At 40.8% G+C, this 26641-nt stretch overlaps 1 protein-coding gene across 11 annotated transcripts in view; it reads left to right on the forward strand.

Moving 5' to 3' along the window:
- Fhit (fragile histidine triad diadenosine triphosphatase) overlaps positions 1-26641 on the forward strand; it is a 1536882-nt gene that overhangs the window by 726586 nt on the left and 783655 nt on the right. For 9 of the 11 annotated variants that reach the window (XM_076544519.1, XM_076544511.1, XM_076544514.1 and 6 more), the window contains one exon: positions 1990-2107. In XM_076544519.1, the coding sequence (XP_076400634.1) occupies positions 2005-2107 (103 nt within the window). In that variant the 5' untranslated portion in view covers positions 1990-2004. Of the gene's footprint in view, positions 1-824; positions 865-1989; positions 2108-26641 lie in introns of all 11 variants that reach the window. The other 2 variants (XM_076544513.1, XM_076544517.1) reach the window with 1 other exon arrangement.

Consider the following 26641-nt stretch of genomic DNA (forward strand, 5'->3'; position numbering starts at 1 on the left):
AAGATAAAAGGGGAAAAAAAGGACAAATAATACCAAAGAAGTACCAATCAAGGACTCAGTGTAGCATCAGCTCGTCAGCTAGCGCCCATGCTTAAGTCAGGTTTGTCCAATCACCCTTAAGTGGGAACAGATGCCAGGGAGGCTGCTCTTTCCGGCATTGTTGGGTGTGGGCTTGTGTCTCGGCTCTGCTTGCTGTGGTGTCACTCTGACAGACTGACAGACTGACAGACTGACAAGTCAGCTTTAAGAAAGGACTTTTCATGGCATGGGTTGTGATCAGCTGGGGGATTTGATTGCCTTTGATTATCTCACCTTGTGTTCATGTCCACTCCCAAAGTAGTAGTGTGCTAGGGGACTGCAGGAACTTGGGTGAATTCCCAAGACCTGGATTCAACAGGAAGAAGAGCCCTACCCTAAAACATGGTGAAGCATCAACCATGGAAAATTCATGGTAACATGTCGGGAGCTATAGGAAATATACATTTGTAGCTTTGATAGCTTCCCAGAGAACATGTCTGAAAAACCACTTTGCTAGATGATGTTTGATAGCCTTATTGACCCTTATTTTTTATGAACTGGTTTAAGTATTTTATAAACAAGTATCTTTTCTTGACATGAGTCCTCCCACCTGAGTCCTGAGCACAGAATGCATGAAGTTCAGTCTACTACTGTAGAGGACTTTTATATAGCTCTTATTTTAAACATTTGGCTCATTAAATCATCATGCAGTTATTTGGTCTACTTACCAATAGTTTTCATTTTTTTAACTTCGTCTTTTTTTTTTCTGATTCTTCATTCACCCTTCATCTCTGTTTTTCTTATAGGTTGGTCTCTGGCCATCAGCTGCTCCTGACTTACAAAAATGTAAGGGCCTTAGTTACTCAGGAGTCACTCATATGTACGCATCACCTATTCAAGATTATTCCTGGGGCATGGGTGGGTTTTGTCCACCCTGGCTGCCAAGTGCTCAATTTAATTTTATTCTCCCTCATATTCATTCTCTTTAACACTGCTATAACAAAAGATTTGTTATAAACAACTTAGAGTAGGAAGGATTTATTTTGGTTCAAAGTTTCAGACTTCTAGTTAACAAAAAATCATGGTGGTAGAAGCAGGCTATTCATCTCATGACAAATACCAAAAGGAAAGACTCAGCCACCAGAGGCAGGCAGAACCTTCAACCCACTCCCACACCCCCCCCCCCATCATCTACTTCTGCCAACCAATCCCCTTCCTCTAAATTTTCAAGAACCTCACAAAATATCAGCACCAAGTGCTCAGTATATAAGCTTGTGGGGGATATTTTATGTCAAATTGTAACACTGTCCCGGAGCCTCCCCCAGAAGGAGGACATGGAGAAATTAACATTCATTACCTGGTTTGTCTCTGGGTCAGCCAGGAACTAGTCTCATCTGAAACTCTGTTTTGTTCATTCCTTCCTTTTCGCTCTAATTATGGCAACTGAATTGTAATAGTTCTCAGGGAACGTGTGTTTTGTAATTGTAAGAGAGGTCAGACAGTGTTTGTACTTGTGCTAAATTGCTGTTGTACAAACAAAGATAAAAGCATTTGAAAGAAGCTTTTAAGAATTATGTTTGTACTCAGCACTTAACAATGAATATTTCCATATTAGCATCAATGATGAGATCAATGGGTTAAAGTAAGTATTCAATAAATAGGACCTTGTGGATTTGAGGTGACAACCTGGAGGGCCAGGGAATTTAGGCATGGAAGGTTGCTTTGTCATCCATGTTCCAGCTTCTGCTTTGCAACCTTCGCTGGAACCAAGGTAGCAATGTAGGGAGATGAGAATATTCCAGCAGAATTTACCTGGAGTTCGTCCGAGGGGAGACTAACAGGACCAGTTTCAATGGTATTCTCTCTGCATTCAAGAATCATTACTATGGAATTTGCCTTCTTTAAAGTGGCCCATGAACCAAGTTGTTTTCTCTTTTGAATGCTCATTTCCTCAATTATTTTCTCTTTCAGATTCACCGTGAGACCATGTCATTTAGATTTGGCCAACATCTCATCAAACCCTCCGTGGTATTTCTCAAAACTGAACTGTCCTTCGCCCTGGTCAATAGGAAACCCGTTGTACCTGGCCGTATCCTTTTCTTGTAAAATAAGCACATGAATCCAACCAGCCAAATTAATACAGAATCAGCCTTTAGTGCCTGTCTACAAAAGGTAAGCAAGGAATCTCCCTCCCTTCCCATTTGGAGTAATGAGGTAAGATGTTATTCATATTTATTTTGAATCCAGCTGGTGACACCCGGAATATGCTTGAGCAGTATTGCAGAACTTCTGAGGAAGGTTGCTTAGCAACTGTAGCTTTGGAGGGGAATTTTTGGTTGACCTTTTCACTACCATAGCTGTGTAAATAAATAGGTGTTTCTAAAATTGGTCCAACGAATATCATGGGCACTTTGAATTCCTTTTATTCGTTGTGAATTTTAATGGAAGGTTAGAAACTGGATGGTGATTCTGTAAGGTGGAATAAGGGATTACAGGAGAATTAAAGTTTCTTTGCTTAATGGAGATTGTTTAACTTATTCATTTGTTTTACTTTATTTTATTTTTGAGATTGTAACACAATTACATCATTTCCCCCTTTCCTTTATCCAAGCCACTTCCCTTTCTCTTCCAAATTAATGGCCTCATTTTTTATTAGTTCCTGTTAGATACATATATATGTATATACAACTATATACATATGTATTCTTTAAATAGAACATGCTCAGTCTATAATGTTTCTTGTATGTATATTTTCAGGGCTGATGATCTGATATTTGGTGTGTCTTCCCTAGGGAAGCCTATTTGTCCCACTCTTGGCATTCCGTAATTGCCTGCAGTTCTTTGTGTAGGGTTAAGGCCTCGTGGTCTTTCCCCATTATCCACTTTATCATGTCTATTGTGTTGTCCTTGCTCAGCTCATGTTTAGGCAGTGTTATTAGTAATACTTTATGAGTGTAGCTTCAGATGTTACTAGGAGACACAATATAACATGTTTTGAATGTTATGATCTGTGCTGGAATTTGAAATGTCATTTTCTCGTGGGGGAAACACTGGTTTCTAGGTGATTCTCCACAGTGAGTACTGGTTGAGTTACTTTATTTTGTTGGAAGAACTTTCACTCTACTGGATTCAAAAGAAGCTTCATTCTCCTGTGCAGTGGAGATTGGAATGGGTGGGACACTCAGAGGAGGTGATTTTTTTCATGTTGAACATATTCCTCCTGGCTGTGTACATGTGGATTTTATAGAGTTTCCACAATTCTTTTCTTTTCCTCCTTATTTTATTATGCAAGGGGTAACAAGAAGGAGGCTTCATATTTTAAGATAATAGGTATTTTCCACACTGAACCATGGTTTGGCTTTAAAGCTAATTCCTTAGTATAGTCCTCAATGTATAAATATTTCAAGTTATTTTTGGAGTAATTTTTTTCAGTGAAAATGTTTGAAGTTCTTAAGAACTTCATGAATAACTTACTTTCCAAGTAATGTAAACTTTGCTTGGTTGAAAGGAAAAAAGGAAAATCACCTAAAACATAAAATTGTGATTCTATACTAAACTCTCAATCCTAAGCCTAAATTTCACCTATTAAATTTTGCAAAATTATAAAAACAATGAACACGTTATCAATTTTAAAATAATGTTGGATAAAAAGTATTCTAACATTTAACTTTTTTGTAAAATTTTAAAGGTTTTAAAGTTGAACAAAATGTTCAATATTGAGAACTCAGCTTTCTCTGCTTCTGAAACGAAAGCCCAAGGCAGAATGACTTAAGGAGGCTGTGAAACAGAACAGCTTTTAAGTTGTGGATTAATTTTATGTTGCATTCTTCAAATGGACCCTGAACTTCTTGGAATAAAAGCATTCTTGTTTCTTCTTTTGATTTTACTGCAAGTGTGTGGTGGTCATTTTGCCTTGCGGGAATTTTTAGAAACAAATATAGTCAGATGTCAAAAGAATGAAGGTATAATTACATTATTTTCTATGTGCTAGTTTTAATTGACTTTTAACCAAAATAGGAGAACTAGGGATGAAAATGAGAATTTAGGCAAATGAATCTTCATACCCTGATGTCACACACACTTACTGTGTGTTAAATGGTTAATAACGCAATGAATGGACTCTGTTTTGTGAATTTTCATTCAAAACTTGATAGTACTTGATTTCCCCCCACCCCCCATGATCTGTTGAACCACCTGGGGAAATATGATGCTGAGACTGGGGAAATATCTGACAAAATCTGGAAATGTCTCCTTTTAAGGAAATGGCCACAGTGAATCATGAGCAATAGTGAAACTTGTGCCCTGGGCTTGTCATTTTGAAAGTGAAACCTTAGCAGCTGCCATATCTGTGAGACAATGACAAGAGCTTTCTGACTAATGAGCACGGAGCCTCCCAGCCTTTGGAAGGAACCTGCTTTTGCGGGAGGGTGTGAGAGCCCGGGTGTTTCGGGAATGGGCACATGTGAGAGACCACCTCAGAGCGTCCTTGTTGGGAACCGCAGAGCTGGTAGATAATACATTGAGACAATGCTGTCCTAGATTACTATGAAACCTTTCATGTTACCTTTGCAGACTAGTGTGGGTATGTGGCGGGGAGAGGCAGTTCACCGCCTTGAGAAGCATCTTAGTAGGCAGGTGCTTGCTTGCAGAAAGCCACGGTCTTCTGTCCTGAGATGGGGTTGTACCTGTGGCTAGCTCTGCCTGCTCACATTTCATAAAACCAACAGTGAGGGGCTTCTACCCTTCGCCAGCATGGATCACCTAACTTTCTGCAGCCTTTTCCTCCAGGCTCCTCCAGGCTTCTCCACCCGGTAACTTCTGACCATATCATGTTTCACTCCCCTTGTTTGCAGACCACTTTGAAGAAAATGTCCAAACTCTGTGGCAAGTTTTTTTTTTTTTTTTTTTTTTTTTTTTGGTTTTTCGAGACAGGGTTTCTCTGTGTAGCTTTGTGCCTTTCCTGGAACTTGCTTTGTAGACCAGGCCAGCCTCGAACTCACAGAGATCCGCCTGCCTCTGCCTCCCGAGTGCTGGGATTAAAGGCATGCGCCACCATGTGGCAAGTTTTTTTTTTTTTTTTTTTTTTTTGGTTTTTTCGAGACAGGGTTTCTCTGCATAGCTTTGCGCCTTTCCTGGATCTCACTTGGTAGCCCAGGCTGGCCTCGAACTCACAGAGATCCGCCTGTCTCTGCCTCCCGAGTGCTGGGATTAAAGGCGTGCGCCACCACCGCCCGGCGTATGTGGCAAGTTTTTAAAAGATGTTTAGTATCTTGTAAGTTTCTGTCATTCCAGCCATCTGCTAACTGTGTTTCCCTTTAACACTTCCTCTTCTCCCTCCACCTTGAGGCTCTTCCCAGCCTTTCAACTCAACGGTGGTGCTATGATAAATATTCCTCCTTCTTGGTAAAGATGTCCACATGACTTGTGACATTTCATTCCTTCTTCACACATTGATTCATTCAGCCCTGCTTACTCAGCCTTCCTCTGCTCCTGGCACCATGCCCTATTTCCCAAGCTGCCTCAGAATGGAGCACTGTGCCTTCTTGTTTGTCTCTGCACAGTCTTCTTTCTGCATGGAGGACTAGCTCTTAACCTGTTTTCCTTGCATGCTGAGTACGATTGTAACCGACATTAAAGCAGAAACTGCAAACACTGGGCAAATACCGTGGTGTAATTGATGGAACCAGGGGGCAGGGCCTGCTGTCCGCCTTACCGCCACGCCCAGGGCCGAGCACCGCTCTGCGCCAGGCTTTGTAGCACTGCGTTCAGGCCGGCTGCCCTATCGCCTCTTCCTCTGTTTTCAGTCCCGTATTGTTTGTCTGGGGCTGAGGGCTAAGTCCAGGTAGAGTAAATGAGCTGATAGACAGCCTCGGCTGACAGTTCTGTGCTTCCAGGGCAGTTTTATAGCAAATTCATGTAAAATAGATTTTTTTAATTTGAATAGCTGTTTTATTATTTTTAAAAATGATATCCAAGCACACCGTGGGAGGTGTGTCATTGATGAGTGACTTGTAAGCACTGTCTTTGAATTGATGTCCTCACTAGCATTTGGCTGTCCCCTTTCCCTTAGATTTTGCTTATTGACTTCAAAGAGAAAATGTTTCTCTATCTGTCACATCTGCGGGTGGGCACACATGTGGAGCTCAGGGAGACCTCGGGCGCCAGTGCTCCTCTTCCACCTTGTGTGTTGGGCTCTCTTATAGTTTGTTCCTGGGAACACAGACTGTCTGTCTCACGCGTCCCACCACAGGAGTTCTGGAGTTGAATTACATGCATGTGCTACCGTGTCAGGATTTTGTATGGGTTATGGGGGTCCACACTCTGTCTTCATGCTTGCCCGACGAGTTTGGTACCGGCTGAGTCGTCTCCCTTCTCCCTGTCACGGAAGTGTTGATAGCTTCTGTAGTAGAAAAGGAACTGTCCGGCCAGGGCCATGGGTGTGCTTTGAAGCAAGCAGTGCTCCATTCACAGAGTACCACTTCAGTTCCTTCCCTCACACAGAAAGCAGACGCTCCCAATTCTTGCCAAGTTCTTAGAGCTAACTGAATAGGCTTTGGCCTCTGTGGTGCAGCACTTCAAAAAAGAATGTCAGAACGTCTTTAATCCATTAATTTCTGGGTACAGGAAAATGCTTTTCAAGCTTTCTTGGTGAGAGAACAGACTGGTTTTGAAGGATTGCATCTTCAGAGTTTTGTTGAACATTTTATTCATATGTTTCAGTACAGCTCAGCTCTTGTTCATGGCTTAAATAAATCGGCGCATTACAGTTAGTCCTTCTCCTCGCCCCTCCCCCTGTGTTAGGCTTTGTCCACCTCTCCTCTTGAGTGGAGCATGAAAAATGAATTTGAACATGAGTGGAATCCATTTGGTGACTGGGGCTTTTATTGTAAATAAAATCATTCATTTGTTATGTCCTGTTGTTTTCAGCAGACAGTGTATTGATCTGTGGATTGCTATTCAGAAGGGTGCACGGAGCTCTAGCGTGAGAGGGACAGAGCGGTGTTTGTGGAGGCTTTGAATGTGGTGTGTAATGATGGAGACAAACCTTGCTCACTGGCCATACTGTATTATACAAATCATTTGTCAACAGTTTATTGAATCAGTTATTACAAGGAACAGATTCTCTGGGCCAGGAGCGTCATACACAGAATGCTATCAGGACCAAACAATGTTAGGATGATGCATGGGAGACAGCCTTCCAAAGTGTATTTGTGAAGAATTAGATGAGGTAACATAAAGGACATTTCTGCTGACACATTACAAACAAAAAGTTTGCTGCAATGGGAACTGGGTGGCAAGACACAGCCCTAGCAGATGGGAGAGAAAAGCCCTGACAAATGCTTTTTAAGACAAACTTTTACCATTTCCAGTGAGAAATGTTCACTTTCCTGGATTCAGACCATTACCACATTTGCTCTTGAAATAAATAAAAAATAATAAAAATAACTTCTTTTCTTAGCTGTGGTTCTTGCAGAATAGATACTATAGATAAAAATGCCCTTTAGTCCTTCCATAAAAATCAGAAATATTTGTCACTTCCTGAGTGGGTTTTAATCTTGTGAATTTCTTTAATTGTTCAGGAAACCACAGTTATTAGTGATCTGCTGATGTTTCATTTCTCAGCACTGTTTTTTTTTTAAACCTTCCTGTACAAATAAGAGGAGTGCAAGTACTATTTTAATATCCTTATTGCTAAAGATAGAATTTTGATCTTTAAATTGCCACGAGCTCATGTCTCTGCTCCACTCTGTATATTATCTGGCTTAACTATTCCTACGGAGATCTTTAAAGATGTTCTGCTGGTCCCTTGCCCCTAGCTGCGATGGGAATTTTGGTTTACTTATGTTCATATTTTTAAGTTGGCAGATTATGGCATTCAAAGATGTGCCCATGGTAGTGATTAACCAACTGGGAGAGAATTCTACATAAATATGCCCTCTTCTTGAGCTGTTAAGGGTTTAACCACCTGCTAATAGCAGCCCACCATGGCACTGGTAAGTGGAAAAGGGGCCAAGCTTGAATGCTCATCATCTTCTCACTTCTCCAGCGTATGTTTTTAGTGTAAAATGTGCCACAGAGGATCCTGTCAATTTCTTTTGGAAGACAGACCTTGTGTGACAGTCATTTTTCTTATGTGTTATCCAAAGAAATAACTGCATAGAAAACAAGTCATCTTTATCCCAAATGTCAGCTCAGGAGGTGATAGAGAGTTGATAATGTCAGGGTGACTCTGAGGTAGCATTAGGGTTAGCAGGAAGCATTTGTCAAGGGTGCCAAAAAAAAAAAAAAAAAGCCCTTCCTGCTCATCCCTCCTCTTCCAAGTTTACTTTTGGTTCCTAGACCTGAAACTTGTTCTTTTAGTGTATAACTAACAATAAGTGGTCATCTGGTCCTGAAGGAATGAATTAGATAGGTATTCTGTAGGTATGCAAGGAAGATCTGAAGTAGAATGAGAAGTATGTGTGGACTCCTCCCATAGACAGATTGCCTGAAGCCAGTGCACCTTGGCCCCTGGGCCTCATCGAAGTGGTTTCCTTCCCACTGTGAGTATGCATCTTGACTCTCTTGTCCCCTCCTGCCTGCTTCCCAGTGTATTGCGTGTGCAGATGATATCAGAGGGTCTCCCTGGGTCCCTGTCTCTTGATAATTTAGTTTTATTCTTCTTTGCTTGACTGTGACTTCTTCATGTCAGGGTTTGCCTTGTAGCTGCATCTCCAGTGCATGTGATTGGCAGGGCTGGCATGACTTGGTTATACATTGGAGGAGAAAGATTGAACTGGTTTTTCACTAAATGGGCCTTTTAGTGGTACATTTCTCAGCCCTGCACCAAGGCTGAGAATCCTCTTTGTCTTTTCACAAGCAAAAAGCAATCCCTTTCCAAACCGCCGGTCTATATACAATTCTGAGAGAGAAAGAGAAAAGAGGGGCATCAGGAATGTTCTCTGTCCTGCTCAAGCCAAGGAGACATTGATAATTATATGTTTCAGAATTGCACTTTGAGTATTCTTCATGTTGACTGCTCACATGGGTATCCTGTGATGTGAAAAGCCGATCCCATTTCTATTTATTTCCATGTTTAACTTTCTCAGGTAGCTGTGAACTGTCATGGTTCACAGCTGCTGAACTCTGTTCATTATATCCCAGGCACATCTTTGACCTGCTTTCCATGCAGGTCATCAGATTGCAAAGAATAGGAAAGGCCTGGTCGTGGTGTTGCCAGCTCTGTGCTTGTAAGGGAGCATAATTGGGAGTAATGAATGGAATAATACATCACTATTCATAAAAATGTCACATAATTAACTCAAATAATGTAAAATATATTCAAATTTCCATTTGGCATGAAAATAGATTTACTAGAACACCAGTAGGCAGTTAATGTTTATCTTATATTTTCATACACATATCAAAACTGTTAGATTCTACTGAGCAAATATACATTTTTTTTCTAAAACATAGTCAGATGGCTTTCTTCTTATTGAGCCTTGGTATATTCCTTATTTGTTATTTATTATATATACATAATTTGTATATGTGTTCAACTGGTATAATTAGCATAACTAATTTATATTTATTGCAAATTAATGATCTAATTTATTTACTTAGCTTACATTTCCTTCCTCAAGCTAATTGACTGAAAAAATAACGATAAATCTGCACAAATAGCTCTTGGGCACAAATCCTACACCAGCCTCTGCCTAAGGACGCTGTGCAGCGTTAGGTAACTGAACTAGTTTTTAATCTGAGCATTTTCCTGGGCTTTCTGCTACAGGCTGAGCATATCTCTGGAGTCTTGCTTTAGGTTTGTGAACCCCAGCTTGTTTTCAGGATGTGTGGCTTCAGACCGGGGATTATCTCCGTGTGTAACAATTGCGGTGACCATAGCATTGGCTCTCAGTTGTAGTTCCTGGAAACTCTGTAGCACCAGGCAGCCACCTGGCTGTTTCTACAATGTGGAGAGGTCTAAAGAATGCAGAGGAGGTGGCGAGCAGCACGTAAAGGTAATCTAGAAATATTTCACTGTTTGGATAATGAAAATGGACAGGCCAAGACATTTCATCTCAGGAGGAGTATGAGGATTAAGGATGGAGGCTGCTAGAGAATCCAGGGATCCAGCATGATACCTGTTCTTCAGCATCACTGATTGTTGTATAGTTGTGGACTTACTGACAGGTGGACAGTAGAACATTTTCTCTGCTTCCAATGGCCATCTTCCACACAGTTTGGGGGACCCTGGCTGTGTGCAGGAGCCTATGGAGGCACTATGCTGCCTGCCTGCCTGCCTGCCTGCCGCCTGCCTGCTGCCTGCCTGCTGCCTGCCTGCCGCCTGCCTGCTGCCTGCCTGGCTGCCTACCTGCCTGCCTGCTGCCTGCCTGCTTGCCTGCCTGCTGCCTGCCTGCTGCCTGCCTGCCTGCCTGCCTGTCTGCCTGCTGCCTGCTGCCTGCGTGCCTGCCTCTCCTTTAGGCAGTAGGCTTTGGTTGTCTATTAAACACAACTCATTACTGGCTTAGCTACAACAATGTTGTAAGTGGATGAACTAAGAAAACATTTTGTGACCAACAGTACTTTTTTGAGGTCAGTGTTCTTTCTTATCCTTCATCATCAATAAACAGTTTAACTGGAAAGGTTGAGGCTCAGATCTGTTGTGACCCCCAGCCCATGGAAGCTATGATTCAATCCAAGACTCTTTATTCTCATTCATTATCTGCTCCACCCCATGCTGACCGTGGTGTCCCAAGAAGTTATCCTCCTCCGAGTCTTAGCCCTTTCCCACGAGCCCCACTTCCTAGTGTTGTCCCTTTTAAAATACGTGCTCTGCATTTTCACTTGTCAGTCATTTTTCTGTTGATGGCTTTAATATTTTATCTCAATTGCCATGATGGCTGGTTGTGGAATATACCTAAGTTGATGGCTTCCAGAAATTGTCTGTTGTAAGCTGCACGGAAGCAGGCACGGTTGCTTGGCTGCTGCATCATTTTCTCTGAGGTGAAGTAAGTCTGGGAGGGATAGGTTCTAATTTTTCTCTTTTCTTAGAAGGTTCTGAAATGGCTGGAGTTATCAAGACATCATTTCATCTTCATGATTTATTTCTAGTTCAAGAGTTTTGTGGGAACTAAGATTTATCTGTTGAATGCTAATACTTTAAAAGTCAACCGTGATATTCTCCTTTTCACCAGAGATGATTGCTTTAATAGTTGTTAAATAAGATGTGTCAGGATAAAAATAAATCAGCAGGAATTACATTAAAATCTTCACAGAGAATGTTGCACATAAAGAATCTAGAAAACTGGTTGGTATTTTCTGTTCTATTTAGGAGCAAGTGTCTCTCAGAGCTTTTGTGTGAGCCATATTGTCCGTCATGTAATTAATGGAAGTTCAGCGTGTGACAGATATTGAGGGAGACTTCCCATGAAGTGAAAGAGGCAGCTAGGACCTAAACAAGAGGGGTGACAACAGTTGGGGACACATCCTCGCTATCCCCAGTTACATGAGGAATCACGGCAAAACCAGACACACCTTGCTGAACAGCACCCCATGCTTCTCACCTGTGCAGAGGAAGAACGGGTGAGGGCAGAGATAGATGGCTGCAATGGGGGTGGCTGCCCTTCTCTCCCCCTCGGTCTTCTGGAGTAACTGCACCCATTGCACACCAGACCCATCCATGGAAGGGGGCTGCCCGATAGAAGGAAGCTGGCATCTCGTTCCCTGGGTTGATGGTGCTGGAGCTACAGAACTGTAGACTTCCATAGCCTCTGAAAGGACGGGCAAGTTGCTTTGCGCAGCCTCCTGTTTTAGGAATTTGGGTTTGTATATGAGCATGCAGTAATGCTTGTGTCTCTTTTGCCTGGCTGTGACTATCAGGCAAGGCAGGGACATTTGTTGGTGAGATCTATTACAAGGGGATATGAAATGCTGCAGAGTAGAGTTCCTGGGGTCTGAGGGTGGGGGATATGGAAAAACCTTCCATCCCATAATAGTCTGTTGTAGCTCTTGTAGGAAGTACTCAAATGCCTATCTTAATATGTCTGCTGGTTGGTTCTGATCAAGTGCTATGTGTGTCAAAGTAGCATGGATTGCTGGTTATCCTATCTAATTGTAATGGATATTTTTGAATCCAGGCATCTCAGTAGAGTCTTCAGGGCCACAGGATACTACCAGTCTCCTGAGAAGCAGTAGTTCTCCCTTCTGAGTGCCTGGCCTGCACTTGCAGGAGGGCTTGAGCTACGAGGCACTGTTTTTCTGAACTGTATATTTCTTTTATTACATTTCACATGAAACTACCTTTGTTTTTATCCCTTTGTTCTACACCTTTGCCTTTTGACATAACAGTCAGTGAGAAGTATTGATTAGTTGTGAGATTTTGAGGAGAAATGAAATTATGTTTATTCAAATCACTAGGGTGGTGGTTTGAATGAGAATGGACCCATCCTAGCTTCTCACAGCTGAGCCATCGCTCTAACCCAGGCTCACATATTTGAATACTTGGTATCTGTTGTGCCCAAATCACAGGGACCCCCCAAAAGACCACCATGGAGACCAAATCTCATATGTAAAAGCAAAGAGCCTTTATTACAGCTTGGAGATTGGTCTGTCTGTCTGTCCGTTGGTGAGAACAGAGAGCCCTGAGCCCAGGCTGAGTAGGATTTTTATCATAGCAGAGGTTGGGGTGAGGGGATTTCCGGGGTTCAGGACCCTGATTGGCTGACATTTGTCTAGGGGTATCTGTAAAACAGAAATAGGTGTGTGCTAGACTCAGGGATATCTGGCCACCTTATCTAATGGTTGGAACATTTGGGATGTCAGATACTTCCCCTTAATGCTGGCCCATTCCTGGGTGGAGTCAGCTTATGGCTTTTCCTGAATCTGGATGTGGCCTGCCAGTAAGCCTGTCACAGAAGCCGTGTCTAGGCTCCTAAGCAGCTGTGTGTCAGGCTGTTTTGGTCCCCCACAGTATCCAGTATCTAGTTACTGAAATTATTTGGGAAGGATTAGAAGATGTGGTGTAGTTGGATGAGGTATATCACTGAGGGTGGGCTTTGAGTTTTCAAGACTCCTGTAATGCCCAGTACGTCTCTCTCTTTCTCTTTCTCTTTCTCTTTCTCTTTCTCTTTCTCTCTCTCTCTCTCTCTCTCTCTCTCTCTCTCTCTCTCTCTCTCTCTCTCTCTCTCTCTTCTCTCCCTCCATCCCTCCCTCCCTTTATCCCCCACCCCTTTTGCCTGGTAACTGTGAATAAAGATCCCAGCTATTCCTTCTCTCCACTGTCATGGACTCTAACCCTCTGAAACCGTAAGATGATTAAACACTTTCTTCTATAAAATGCTTTGGTCATGATGTTTTATCACAACAATAGGAAAGTAATTAAGACCACTGGGTATTCTTTTGTTTTGTGTGGTGTCTGTGTGTATGGGATGTGTGAGAGTGTGGGTATGCACATGTGGAGGCCATAGGGCAACTCTAGAGAGCCAGTTCTTGCCTTCTACCTTTGTATTTTGAGGCATGAGTCTCTTGTTGCTATGCGGTGTGTTCCAGAATAGCTGGTCCATGAGCTTCTAGGAGATGTTTCTCCTCTTTCTACCATCGATAGGCTCTAGGGAGCCAAACCTAGGTTATCAGGCTTGAATGGAAAGTGCTTTTATACCCACCAAGCTATCAACCTGACTCCATTGGGCATTCTTAATCTAATTTGGAAACTAAATTATTAATTACTTGACTAAATAAATGTTTCATTTAAATTATGTCTTTATAAAAGCAATCTAGTTTATATAAAATGTATCACATTTTTAGAGTTGCATTTTTTCTAATTATAAAACTATCTACTTATCATGCAACATAAAAAATATAATATCATTAAGCAGAAATAACCTCTAATGAAATTTCATCCTTTTTTTTCATTTTAATCTTCTTATGTATCTCACTGAAAAAGAGACATAACCTTATTTTAACTCACCTCATTGTTAATGTAGTCCACTAGTTAATTAAATAATTACTTAATTTTATGCATATGGATGTTTTGCCTGTATATATATTTTTGCATCACTTCTGTATCTGGTGCCTGTGCAGGCCAGAAGCATTTTTCATATCCCCTGGAAAGAGACTTATGGACCATCGTAAGTCACTATGTGGGTGCTGAGAATTGAATTTAGGTGCTCTGGAAGAGCAGCCAGTGATCTTAACCAATGATCCATCTTTCCAGCCCCACGGTGCTGTTTTAATATGTACTTAAAAGAGATTTTTTAAGATAGTGTAATGCTGTCCCTGGTAGATCTGTCATAGCTTTTTACTTTGGACTTTTTCAAGATACATGGAATGAATGTTTTACTATGGTTGCATTTCTGACAATTTTTTTTTAAAGTAGGAATCAATTGCTTGCTCAAATGATATGAGTTGTTTACACTGATAAGTATCTATATATTAACTTTATCCTGGCAATGCATGAGGGTCTATATCTTACTATATACTCAAAAATCTTAAGAATTCACTTTTTGGGTTTATCCTAATCTTGGCCAAGATGATACATATCTCAGTATTTTCATATATATCATCTTATTGCTAGTGGGATGAACTTTTAGATGTCTTTATGAGTTAATTTTGATGTATTTCATTCTAAATTCTTTGGCTACTTTTTCTGCCATTTTTTGTTTGTTTTTAGGAGACAAACCTCTACATATCATATTTGTTACAGATTGTTCTGTTGTGGCCTCAGCTTCCCATGTTTGCTTACACCATGACTGAGAGATAGGCATTTTATAATAAGCTCAACAACCTTCTCCTTTGTGCCTTTTCCAGTTCTGTTGTGCTTACAAAGTTTTTCCATCCTGAGATCAGTGAAATAGTGAAATATTTATGTATATTTTCTTGTGTTTTTTTAATGATTGTTCTTTTTCCTTTACTTTATTTTTAACTAGCCTATGTTCACCAACAGGTTCTTAGCACTTCATAGGCATGTTTTAAAAATTCACTTTATCATCTCAGCAGCCCTTTGAAGGAGGGAGAGAATATGATTCCTGAGGTTACAGATGAAGAGGCCATGGTGCAGCATAAAGACAGACAGAAGGATTTGAGAAGTGTGGCCACATTTCTGCAATCTGAAAATAAAAATCCTCTCTAATGAACTTCTAAGTCATATTTTATAATTATACATTCCCAGTTTTACATATTCTGTGCATAAAATGATACTGAAATGTAGGAGGAATGAAGTGACCAAAGGTATTCTGTACAGTATGATGCTATATTAAATGGCTAATATCTAGTAAATACCACACAATGCCTTTTTCAGTGTATAATTCCTTGGAAAAGGTAAGTCCTACACTGTAGTTCCTAGGTAGCCAGACCTTCCTTGGCAGCTGAAGACTGTTCTTTGCCATTGATGAAGAACTCAGAAGCCACAGGAATATCAGTAAATCATTTTCCTATGGTCCCAGGGAGGAAGATGTAGAGTAGCCTCAGAAACGTCTATTTGCTATGGTTCTAATGCTGCTAGGAGACAGGCACCAGCATGCTTTATGGGGTTGAATAAAAACTGAAGACTGTGTGAAAAGAATAGCAGGATTTGCATCACATGTGAATGTAAGAAGACAGGTTTAACAACCCAGATTCTTTATTCACATGTCACAGTACCAACTTGAATGACCTTTATAAGTCATTAGAAATGAAATCAATAAAAATAACTGCCCAAATAAAGCTGTATCTAACCTAACCTTCAGGTGGTGTTGACTCTTGATTCTGAACTGTTTACTCATTTTTTGTTATTAAAAAATATTTTTGAGCTGGGCGGTGGTGGCGCACGCCTTTAATCCCAGCACTCGGGAGGCAGAGGCAGGTGGATCTCTGTGAGTTCGAGGCCAGCCTGGTCTACAGAGTGAGTTCCAGGAAAGGCGCAAAGCTACACAGAGAAACCCTGTCTCGAAAAACCAATATATATATTTGAGTTGCTTAACTTAATGACTTCCTGAAATGATTTTGTATCCAAACTCAACAAAAATTGCACTGCATTGAAGAATTTCCTGTTTGACTTTGAACATGAAAGGGTTTTGAAAGTAAAATATGCTACTCATCATCCTCTGTAGGGTGGAGACTCCAGTGATTTTTCTTCCCCCTTCTTCTCTTAAATCAAAGGCAGATGAAGTATGCATCTAAATTGAATCCTCAGTTTACTTTTACTGGTGTTCCAGTGTGGATACAGTGGTTCATTCTTACTCCACTGATCCTTGGTGCTACTTCAGCTGTGAGAACATATAATTCAGGGTGAAGAGTCTTCCTGCAAGACAAAATCTTTGTTTTGTTGATTTCTTTAGAATTCTCATAGAATGTGCCTTGAAACTTTGTATTAGTATATGACAAATGTTACTTGGTTTTCTTTCTTGATGGTGTCAAAGTTTGAACCTAAGAGCCCCGTGCAAGCTTGGCAAATGCTCCGCCACTGAGCTGTGTCCTCAGGTAGGCAGGTGGTATTTTAGCATTCATTGCCACTTCATGAGGTTGATGTCTGGGAACTTCATTGTGTAGATGATGGAATGTCATCCTTCCAGTGTCATTTCTCTAGATCAAACAGTTACTGACTGGCAGAGACAGATTTCAAACCCAAGTGGTCTGGCCTGAGTCTGTGCTTTAATCAGTGCCCCTGCAGCCCCCATTATCCTAGAGACCCTTTTAGGGAACCTATGAGGTCTCCCCCTTTTCTAGTTGTGGTGACTGTATGAGACCCTCAGGTACCAAGATTATCACAATCAGCTGGGTGCATTTAAAGGCCAAAGGAAGAAACATTTGTCTCCCATCATGCCTTTGTCTGAGAAGTGCACAGTACCATTCTTGGCTCTATATTTTGTTTGGGAAAAATGTGGTTACCATAAAATATTATTCACATGACTATGATGCAGTTTCACAAATAAATGAATAGATATATTAGGATTTTCTTAGTTTTCATTTCTATCAAAAGTGCAGTGACGTGAGGACAAGCTGTTTGCTCACTGAAGGAGGCACAGAGAGCAGAAGTTTATGGATGACTGCTCCCTGACTGCTCCCTGTGTGGCTGATCCCTGGTGTGCTTCTCTAGTCTCCTTCTATGTCTTAGCTTTGCCCTATCCCCTACTATTTGGCTCTAATTTTTACTTAAAAAGAAGTGAGTCTCAGTGTGTATAAGTTTCTGTATTTAATTGCCAGGAACCATCCTCCCTAGCCTGCCCCAATACTAGCCTTAATCCCGAAGGGCAAAGGGGCCTTTGGCCTCTGAGAAGTAAGATCTCGGTAGGGCTCAAGACTGTAGACTTGTGCCTGGTTCCTAGGTGTGAATCCCATTTATCTTGACCAGGAATTGGCTCCAGGAGCTATATAATGACTTTCATTCGATTACCTTCTACTTACAGTAGGAATATCAGCCCAAGGGGCCTGTTATGAACATCATGTGAGCTAATGCATGCAAAATGTGTATCTTGTTCCTGATGAAAAATAGGCTTAGTACTAGCTCCATTTGTTGAAGTCTGTGACAGTTATGGGACCTGTAGGGGACTCACCTGGGATTTTTGTGTTTCTTAAAGTTTTCTCTTTTTCTTAAACATTTTGTTAACTAAAGCCCAGCCTTCCCTTCCTAGCTGTTTCCTTTGCCGAGCCAGAGCTATGAAAGTGGCCATTGTCTGTTGTCTATGACTAGCTCAGTAGGGATGGGTTTGCTCAGAATTCATTTGTCTTCTGGTAAATCTGTATGCACCGACATTAATGCCGCCAGCCCTCCTCCTTTGCTGAATTCCCTCAACTGTGTGTATTCACATCCCGTAAATGTATAGATTTTCCTTTCTCCTTCTCTTCATTGTGTCAAGGGTCATTGTTTATGCTCTGTGCCAGAGATAGGCAAGATGTATTGTTTGTGCCTGGGATTTCCAGCCTCCTTGACGCCTGTCACCCATAATGCCTCTCTCCAAAGCACTGTTCTTTGCAACTTCATCTTCTGCTAGGATCAGCTTTCCTTTGCTTGGGTCTTATGTCCCCAGCTGTCCCACTCTCTACTGCAGGCTGAAGACATCCCTCCAAACGACATCACTCTGTTTCCTTGTGTTCATCAGTAGCACCCATTTGCTTTTCTGCCCTTCTCCTTGTCATTCCCTGGGGCAGCTCACAGCTCCCCCTGGGAACTTGGTAACCAGCTGCATTTTATCCAGCATGTGCACATGTTCTTCTGTCAGTTGAAGGCTGGTTTTCCCCCTGGAGGCTGCTCAGCAGGAGACATCTACTGTCAGTGTGGATGGCAAAGGAAGAGTCCTCTGTGTCCGAAGATAGTCTGAGCATCTTGCCTGTTCATCAAGTCCTTTGATACCAGTTCCACTTCTTCCCTTCACAGGCTTCTACTTGTTCTATGAAAAGAGAAGTTAAATGTTTTGTGATAAAGATTTGAGGATTTGGGATTAGAAAAGGATTCTCACCCTGTCATTTCTGAGCTATAAAGCATTGCCTTTAGAAAAATGTGCATATATGTATGTATATAAATCTATGAATATGGAAATTGTTTTCAGAATTAAATACTATGAATTTTGTTTATTTGGATTAATCCTTTTGACAGTCATAGTTTGAACTACCTCACAGACAGACAGCATGATAGATTTACTGTGTTTGTTAGTGACAAGATGGGACAGAGGGAAAATACCCGACGCAGTCTAAATGCAGTATGTGAATATAATGTTCAAAAGGAAAGTACTTGGAGCTTACAGTAAGGTTGAAGGAGCCTGTCCTGGAATAATTTTTCCTACTCAAAGCCTCTAGCCACTTTGGCCATTCCTGCCACTTCTTCCTAGACACACAAACACTCCTTTTTGTCACACCAACCAGTGGTAGTCAGCAGCACACGTCCTTACGCTTCGCTCCAAAACAACCCATTGTGCATCCTAAGAATAAAGGTGCCTCCTCCCATTTACAACTTCAGCCAGTTTACTGCATGCAATAAAGTCCACATGGCTGGTAATGTAGCCTTGTGGTGATATACTTAGACGCGCTTTGCAGTCCCTAGATTTTGTCTTTAGCACCAGGGGAAAATAAAGTCTTTATCAGTTCAGTAGCATCATCATAATTCCATGCTCAAATTTCTTTAATTGGCTTCTTGCCTCCATGTCACAAGATTGAGTCAGGGCTAATAACTTGCATCTGGTTGCTAATTCTTTTAATATTCTTTTTAATCCATAATATTTCACTATCTATCTTGGTTCTTCATAAAATTAAATCATGTATAATTTCCAGGACAGCAGCTATATGCCACACTCTGCTTGATTGACTTATCTGATTGTTTTCCTGTGATTTCATTTAGGTCAAGTATTTCTGGCAAGGACAGAGAATGGGTGTCTTTGTCTATATACCTCTGTGTCATATCAGAGTACCTCCTGTCAGGCTGTTGGAATTAGTACTGGCAATGCCAAGCTTGACTGCTTAGTTAAATGATGACTGCTGGATCACCCCACTGTAAAAGACAGGTCAAAAGTGTTTTAATTTAGTATATAGTTGGGACTGCCGTCCACTCATTATTTGTAATAATAATAAAACAAATCTGAAGCTACTGTAAAGAAGAACTGAGCTTATCAGTTGCAGATTCTTTGGCAGATCAAACTTAAATATGGAGTTTGGTGGGTTTTCAGTAATGAGCACATTGCCTTGATAGAGGCAGAAGCATGTTTGCTTAAATGAGAGCGAGGTTGGGTTGATTGGCATCTGGAGACATGAGTCTGTTTTTTGTTTGTTTGTTTGTTTTTGTTTTTTGTTTTTTCGAGATAGGGTTTCTCTGTGTAGTTTTGGTGCCTTTCCTGGATCTTGCTCTGTAGACCAAGCTGGCCTCAAACTAACAGAGACCCACCTGGCTCTGCCTCCTGAGTGCTGGGATTAAAGGTGTGGTCCCACCACTGCCCGGCATGGCATGAGTCTGTCTTTGATTGGATGATTTTTAGCCAGACTTAATCTACTGATTGACTTTCAGCAACAACAGAGTGTTACTACTCACTGGCTCTAGACAGCATCACTTGTTTCTGGGTAGTTCTGTAACCATGTTTCCAAGAGAGTTAATGTTTTCCTTGACTTTTCACAAGTTTAATTTTCATGTTATTATCTTTTCTCCCAATGCTGCTCCACCAACAGTTTAATTTAACATTTATTCATGATACTTGCTTGAGTAATTATAATAGGAAGTTTACAAGATAGTGGCTTTTCCATTCCATCATTCTTTGAACATTTATTTCCTTGTTCTTCTGATACTAGCTTTTCCATTCCATTGTTCTTTGAACATTTATTTCCTGGTTCTTTTAACATAAACACACACACACACACACACACACACACACACACACACACTTATTTGAACTGTGTCTATTGTCTTTCATCCATTTGACTCAAATTGTATTCAATTCTGGGTATGATAATCTATTGCTGTTATGCCATTTTGACTATGCCCGGCTGTAGCAGGTGCCCCTTCATGCAGGTGTTTATGAGCTTTTAACATGATGGCTCTTTTAGTTGAGTACTTTCCTATTGCCTGACACACCATGTTTCAAGTTCATTTTGTACTTTCTCAACTCTCCAGCTAGAAGTAGCTTTTTCAAAGAACCCTGGATCATAGCTACTCAGGTAACACTACAGCACATCTTGTAAAAAAGACTGGGATGTATGTATGACTCATACAATTTACATCTTGACTTGATACTGACTCTCTCATTGAAATTCAGCAGGATCTGGGCACCTTCTCCCCTACACCTACTTCATGTTTTTTTTTCAATGCTTATATTTAGCCTACAATCCCATAATACATGGTAAACAATATTAGAATTGTGACACCAGAATATAAACTTTTGGTCAAAGAAGAATGGTTTGGATTGAAGTTATCTTTAATATTAGATTGTTCTGAGTTGTGTTTTGGTTGTCTGGAAAAACACAGAGAAATCTTTGTACAGTGTGAAGACAGTGGGGACCACATCTGTATAGCTCAGCATCAATGAGATGTGATGGTAATTGCAGTTGAGCATTCATCAAGGCAGAAGTCATCTGTCACTTGCAAATAGCAAATGTAGCAATAGCAGATTACATTTCATTGTATGAGTGCTATAAGCAAATGTTAGTGGACTTTCTATAAATCATGCATGAAATACAACAATAGGAAATAGAAGAGTGAATGCATTAAGATCTTTAATGTGGATTTAGACCAACACAGAAATGAATCCAAATGTAGCCATTTGTTACCTGTTTGGTTTTGGCAATGTTGTTACCCTATCTGAGCATCAGCTTCTATGTCTGTCAAAGTAATGAGCTGAAAAGGCATGCAAAGCAGGTCATGGGATTCCTAGAGAAAGCTGAACAGGAAGAGGTATCAGAAATAATTGTGATTATGGAAGGGTTTTAGTATGTTAGTTGCAGAAATGGCAGTCTCCTTGGGATTCTGCTATGGAAATGATGAATCTCCAGCCGTGCCTGTGCCTGTGTCATGAGGAGCTGTGGAAGTCCAGTTCCCAGGGCAGACCATCTGTTCTGTTAGTCCTGGCTGTCTTGCCTGGGCCAGGAGAGGTGTTTGCTTTGGCAGATTATCAGATCCGTTATTGCAGGCAAAGGAGTGGGAACCAAAGAATTGAGGTGAAGTGGGTTAGTTAGTGAACCCAACTAGGGAGATTGTCACGTGTGTGTGTGTGTGTGTGTGTGTATGTGTGTGTGTGTATGTGTGTGTGTGTGTGTGTGTGTGTGTGTGTGTGTGTGAGGTCAGAGGACATTTTGGAGTCAGTTTAAACTTAAATTTTTCTTATGGAAAAAAATCCCAGAAAACTTTTCAAGTCTGTGGTTGATAGCCCTCATCAAGATGTTGATAAACTCTTATAGTTCTCCTTCCTAATGAGGATTCATTAGCATTCCCATAGCTTTTTGCTGTCTGATGGACAGAGAGCTCTTTCCAAATTTACTTCTACTAAGCTGTAAAGTGATGAGAACCACACAGTTAAGAGATACAGCATCCTTCTGTTGAATTATCTCTACTTGTGTTTGAGAAGAGATTATTAGGCCACTTGGCTGTCGTTTTTCTTATTTTTGTTTTGTATTATTTTAAATTAGGGTTAATTACTTCTTATTTTCAGGAAAAGTTTACAAACATGACCAACTTTATCATTAATCTTATTCTCTTCTGATTAATTAACAAGGCCATGAGTAAAGTGTGAAGGCCTGAGAGTTCTGTCTGGCATCCTCATGGATGACAGGCTTGAGACTTATAAAAAATTAGCTTCTTTCATAAAAGAACAACAATGAATAGTCCATTGATACTCCTTATAGGTGCATGTCCAGGCACATATGGCTGATGACTGTCTTTCACATGACACTCTTTCAGGGAGGTGGGTAGGTAGAAAAGTATGGGTTATTGCAGGGGTCTTCAGCAACAAGTATGGAGAGGAAGACCTGGTACAAATAAGATTGGAGAAAACAGATGAGTAGCAAAGGCCTTTGAAGGCTATGATAAAAAGTTAGTGTGTTTTATCCTGTGCACAAAAGCAAATCGTCAGGGGCCAACAAGATAGCTCAGTAAGTAATGGCGTTTGTCACCAAATCTGAAGACCAGAATTCAGTCTTTGGGGTTCACAGGGTGGAAAGTGGGAACTGACTCCAAAATGTCCTCTGAGCTCACACACACACACACACACACACACACACACACACACACACACACACACACACACACAAGTGACAATCTCCTTAGACTGGCCACCACAAAGTGGATCTGTTGGGCTCACTAACAGAAAAACAAAAACTACTTCCAGGGCTGAGTAGTGGCTCAGGGGCAAAGCACTTGCTGCATGAGCATGAGGACCTAAGTTTGGATCCCGGGACTCACAAAGTAAGCCAGATGTGCCAACACTAACCAGCAGTAGGAAATGGTGACAGGGAACACAGAGGCGTGCCTGGCCAGTTGGTTTAGCTAAATCTGTGGCTCCAGGTTCAGTCAGAGACTCTGTGTCAAAAACATAAGGCAGAGAGTGGTGGAAGAAGACACTCGTGTCAGCCTCTGGCCACCACACACATGTATGTGTGTGGAGGCCACCTACATATATACTCGCACGTGCACACACGTTGTTTTAACAAAACTCAATCATTTGATTTTACCAATAAAGACTTGGAGACATGCTGGGGTGAAAGCCTGCTAGCTTAGAGAGGCAGAGGAAGCACCCAGTTGACCTTCCTTCTCAGCTGACATCCCAGAAGTCTCCTTCTACACCTTCTCAAACAAGAGACTCTCTTCAAACTGAATGTCCCTCCTGTAGATGGACGAATCTTTTCTGCCTTCCTCTTCCTGAAGTGGCTTAATGTTAATTATAAATGTTTGGATGATGGCTTAGGCTTATTTTTAACTAGCATTTACAACTTAAATTAACCCATTTCTATTAATCTATATATTGCCACGTGGCTGTGACATTACCAATCTGCTGGCATCTTGCTCCGTGGGTAGCTGGATGGTGTCTGCCCTGACTCCACCCTTCTTCTCCCACCTGGCTGTTATCCTGCCTTGCCATAGGCCAAAGCAGCTTTATTTATTAACCAATGGGAACAATACATATTCACAGCATACAGAAAGACCACCCCACATCACCCCTCCCTTCTACTTCCTGTGCATCTTTCTATCCATCCTCCTGACTTCCTCTTACTCTCGATGAAACCATCCTGTGTTCACTTCCTGTCAACTGGTTGCTTGATCTACCTCTTGACCTATGGTTGACTTTATTTAATCCTACTTACAATATTCAAGCAGAAAGATCTTGTATTAAAGGTGTGTGCTAGGGCCAAGCCACACCACAATTAAAAACAGGTTTTTCCAGTAACACAATCTTAGGGTTCACAGTGTGATCAAATATCTTGTAACACAGACACATACATAAACACACACAAATACACATACATATACACATATACACACAAAAATAAACACACATACATACATGCACATATACATACACACATAGATAAACAGACACACACATATACATACATACACATATACATACACACATCTGCACACAGACACACACAAATACACACACCCCTCAAGCCCAAGTAACATGATTTCCCAATTCATTCTGATTATAGTAAAGTAATAGAGCTGGGAGAGACTTTGGACAGCAAGCTCCTCCACATGGACAGAGAAGGGAAGAAAGAATAATAGAGAAGAGAAAGGTGGACCTGCGTTGGTTACAAGCCTCTAGAAATCGCTTTTGCAGTTCTAACATATGTTGTTTGAAAACAGATTTTTCAGAATAGCACATTGCTAATAAAAGATGTCTATTGACCGACTGTTTTGGTCTTTTATATAGAATGATAACAGCTGCCACTTGCCAAGTGCTGCCTTGCTTAGGTAATTTCACTTTATGCATATACTAGAAACAATAGAGTGGGGGAAGAACCTGTCCAAATTTGCACTGGATAAGACCAGCTTAACTGCAAAATTTACAATGGTTGTTCATCACTCTATCAGCCTCATCTCAGCCCTGAAACTAGCCTTGAATGGGTAATTGGTCTGGTTTGCCTTATTTTTGTTGGTTTGTTTCTGAAAGAATAAAAGAAATAAACATGAATTTCAGATAGATTTCTTTATTCAATCTTTGGTTGTGGGGATGTGGAAGCAGAGCTCAACCTCATGTGTCCTTTTCATTTTCCAACAGCTCCTTTGAGGCAGGGTCTCTCCATAAACTGGTGCTTGTCCCATTTTGGCTAACCTGGCTGCCTAGCAACCCGTCTTTCTACCCTGTCCTCTCCAGCACTGGGGTTTAGCCATGTGCTGCCATGCCAGGCTTTGCATAGGTACTGGGGATCTGAACTCAGGTCCTCCTGCTCTCACAACAAGCAGCTTTCCCACTGCGGCATCCACTTAACCACCAGGTTTCCCTTTTACATATTTTTGGTTTCGTTTTTCTGTTGAATTACAACTGGTATCCAAACAAACAAGGAAAATGTCTTTGGCAAATTTGCAGGGCTTAGATGACCTTCAAACCTTTGCCAGTGATGGCAGGTACAGAATCAGGCCATCTTGTACCTAGGTTGCCTCAATTCCTCCTGGTGGTATCATTTGCTACATCACACTTAAACTTCATCTGAAACATTGAAATTTGTGTTTTCAGCCCATTGAACACATTGCAGTTGACCCTTTTCATCAGATTTGGGGAAATAATTGGAAGCTAAATAACAACTAAATTAGATTTCCATAATTAGATTTACTATAGGACAGAGCAGCTACCCAGCCATGCCGCCAATGGGAAACCACTACAACCTTCCACAAGTTAGTTTTTAAAATTAATTTGCAATAATTGTCCTTATTTGTTTTGTCCATTGCTTTCTCACTTGCACTTGTGGTTGAGGCTCAGTTCAGGGATTATGTGCTGTCCTGAACCTCTGAAAGCTTTGTGAGACTCCTCAGATCACTGCATTACATGTGGGCATTCCTTCATCAGCTGTGTTCTGCAGTGCTGTGATAATTAGTGAATGGCTGGGATGTGACACACTTGGTTAGAATAAGGAAGAACTTGAAATGGATTGCTGAGCAGCTCTGTTCAACCAGAAACAAGAGGAGAATTGGTGTGAGTGGCTGTGGATGTGCTTACACAGCAGGGAAGCTTATAGACTGAGAACACATGGCATAATTTATTTATTTTATTATTTATGCCATGGGTGGTTTATCTGTGCAGTAAATCTAGCCTTATTTTACAATGTACTCCATAAAGGCTACATAAAATGGGACTTATTTTCTCCTTCTTACTACATGCATTGCTTAAGAATAAAATGAACAAAAGTTTAATGTTGTTAATTTTTCCAGTTACAAAAACATAAAGTAAAAAAGATGCTTAATCCTATGTCAAGAGGGGAAACTGTTAATCTTTTTAGATGTTTTGTTTTATTGTCATGGTCTAGGGTAAAATTCCATATATGATGTGCTGTTAACTCCACTTCTAACAGCACAGGAGCATTTCCTTTCTGTCTAAGTAGTGTTCTTAGGCTTTATTTTCAGTGGCCAGTAACAGTCCATTGCTTCTTTTTCTCGGTTCTTCACCTGGCTTTGAGGATTCGCAGCTTTCTGGCTTTCTGTTGTTTTCATGCTTCACTATAGCGTTTTCATACTCATTGGAAAAGACCTCACTGTTAGGTCCACATGCAGTAATGCTCTGCAGAACACATGGTAACTCATACATTTAAATGGTCTAATGTGAATTTGCATCTATTTGGTCATGAGCAAATTATTGAATAGTTTTTGAAAAGCTTATCACTCCATTTTTAGTTGAGAAGAAATTGAGGCTCAAATAAGTAGTTTATGCAAAGTCTCAGCTAAGGAAAAGTTAGAGCTAACTACCTAATTTTCTTATTCTAACCTCTTTGCATGGAACCATTCCAGTATAGATTTAATTTTGTTGTTTTCAGAGATATTTCATTTTTCTTTTATAATTGAACATTATGTCACATCTGAATAGGAATACTTAACTGTGGATTTTTAAAAAATCGCCTTAGTGGACTTGTAAATTGTAACCATATTTATAATAGATATATATGTCATCAATTTGAAGCATATAAATATTGGCCTCTGCTATTAACTTAGGGTTCTTTTCAGCCATTTTGAATTCACACTATTTAGTCACTGCCATTGCATTGTTGG

The sequence above is a fragment of the Peromyscus maniculatus genome, chromosome 9 (genome assembly GCF_049852395.1).
Source record: "Peromyscus maniculatus bairdii isolate BWxNUB_F1_BW_parent chromosome 9, HU_Pman_BW_mat_3.1, whole genome shotgun sequence".
In the NCBI taxonomy this organism is placed as follows: Eukaryota; Metazoa; Chordata; class Mammalia; order Rodentia; family Cricetidae; genus Peromyscus; species Peromyscus maniculatus.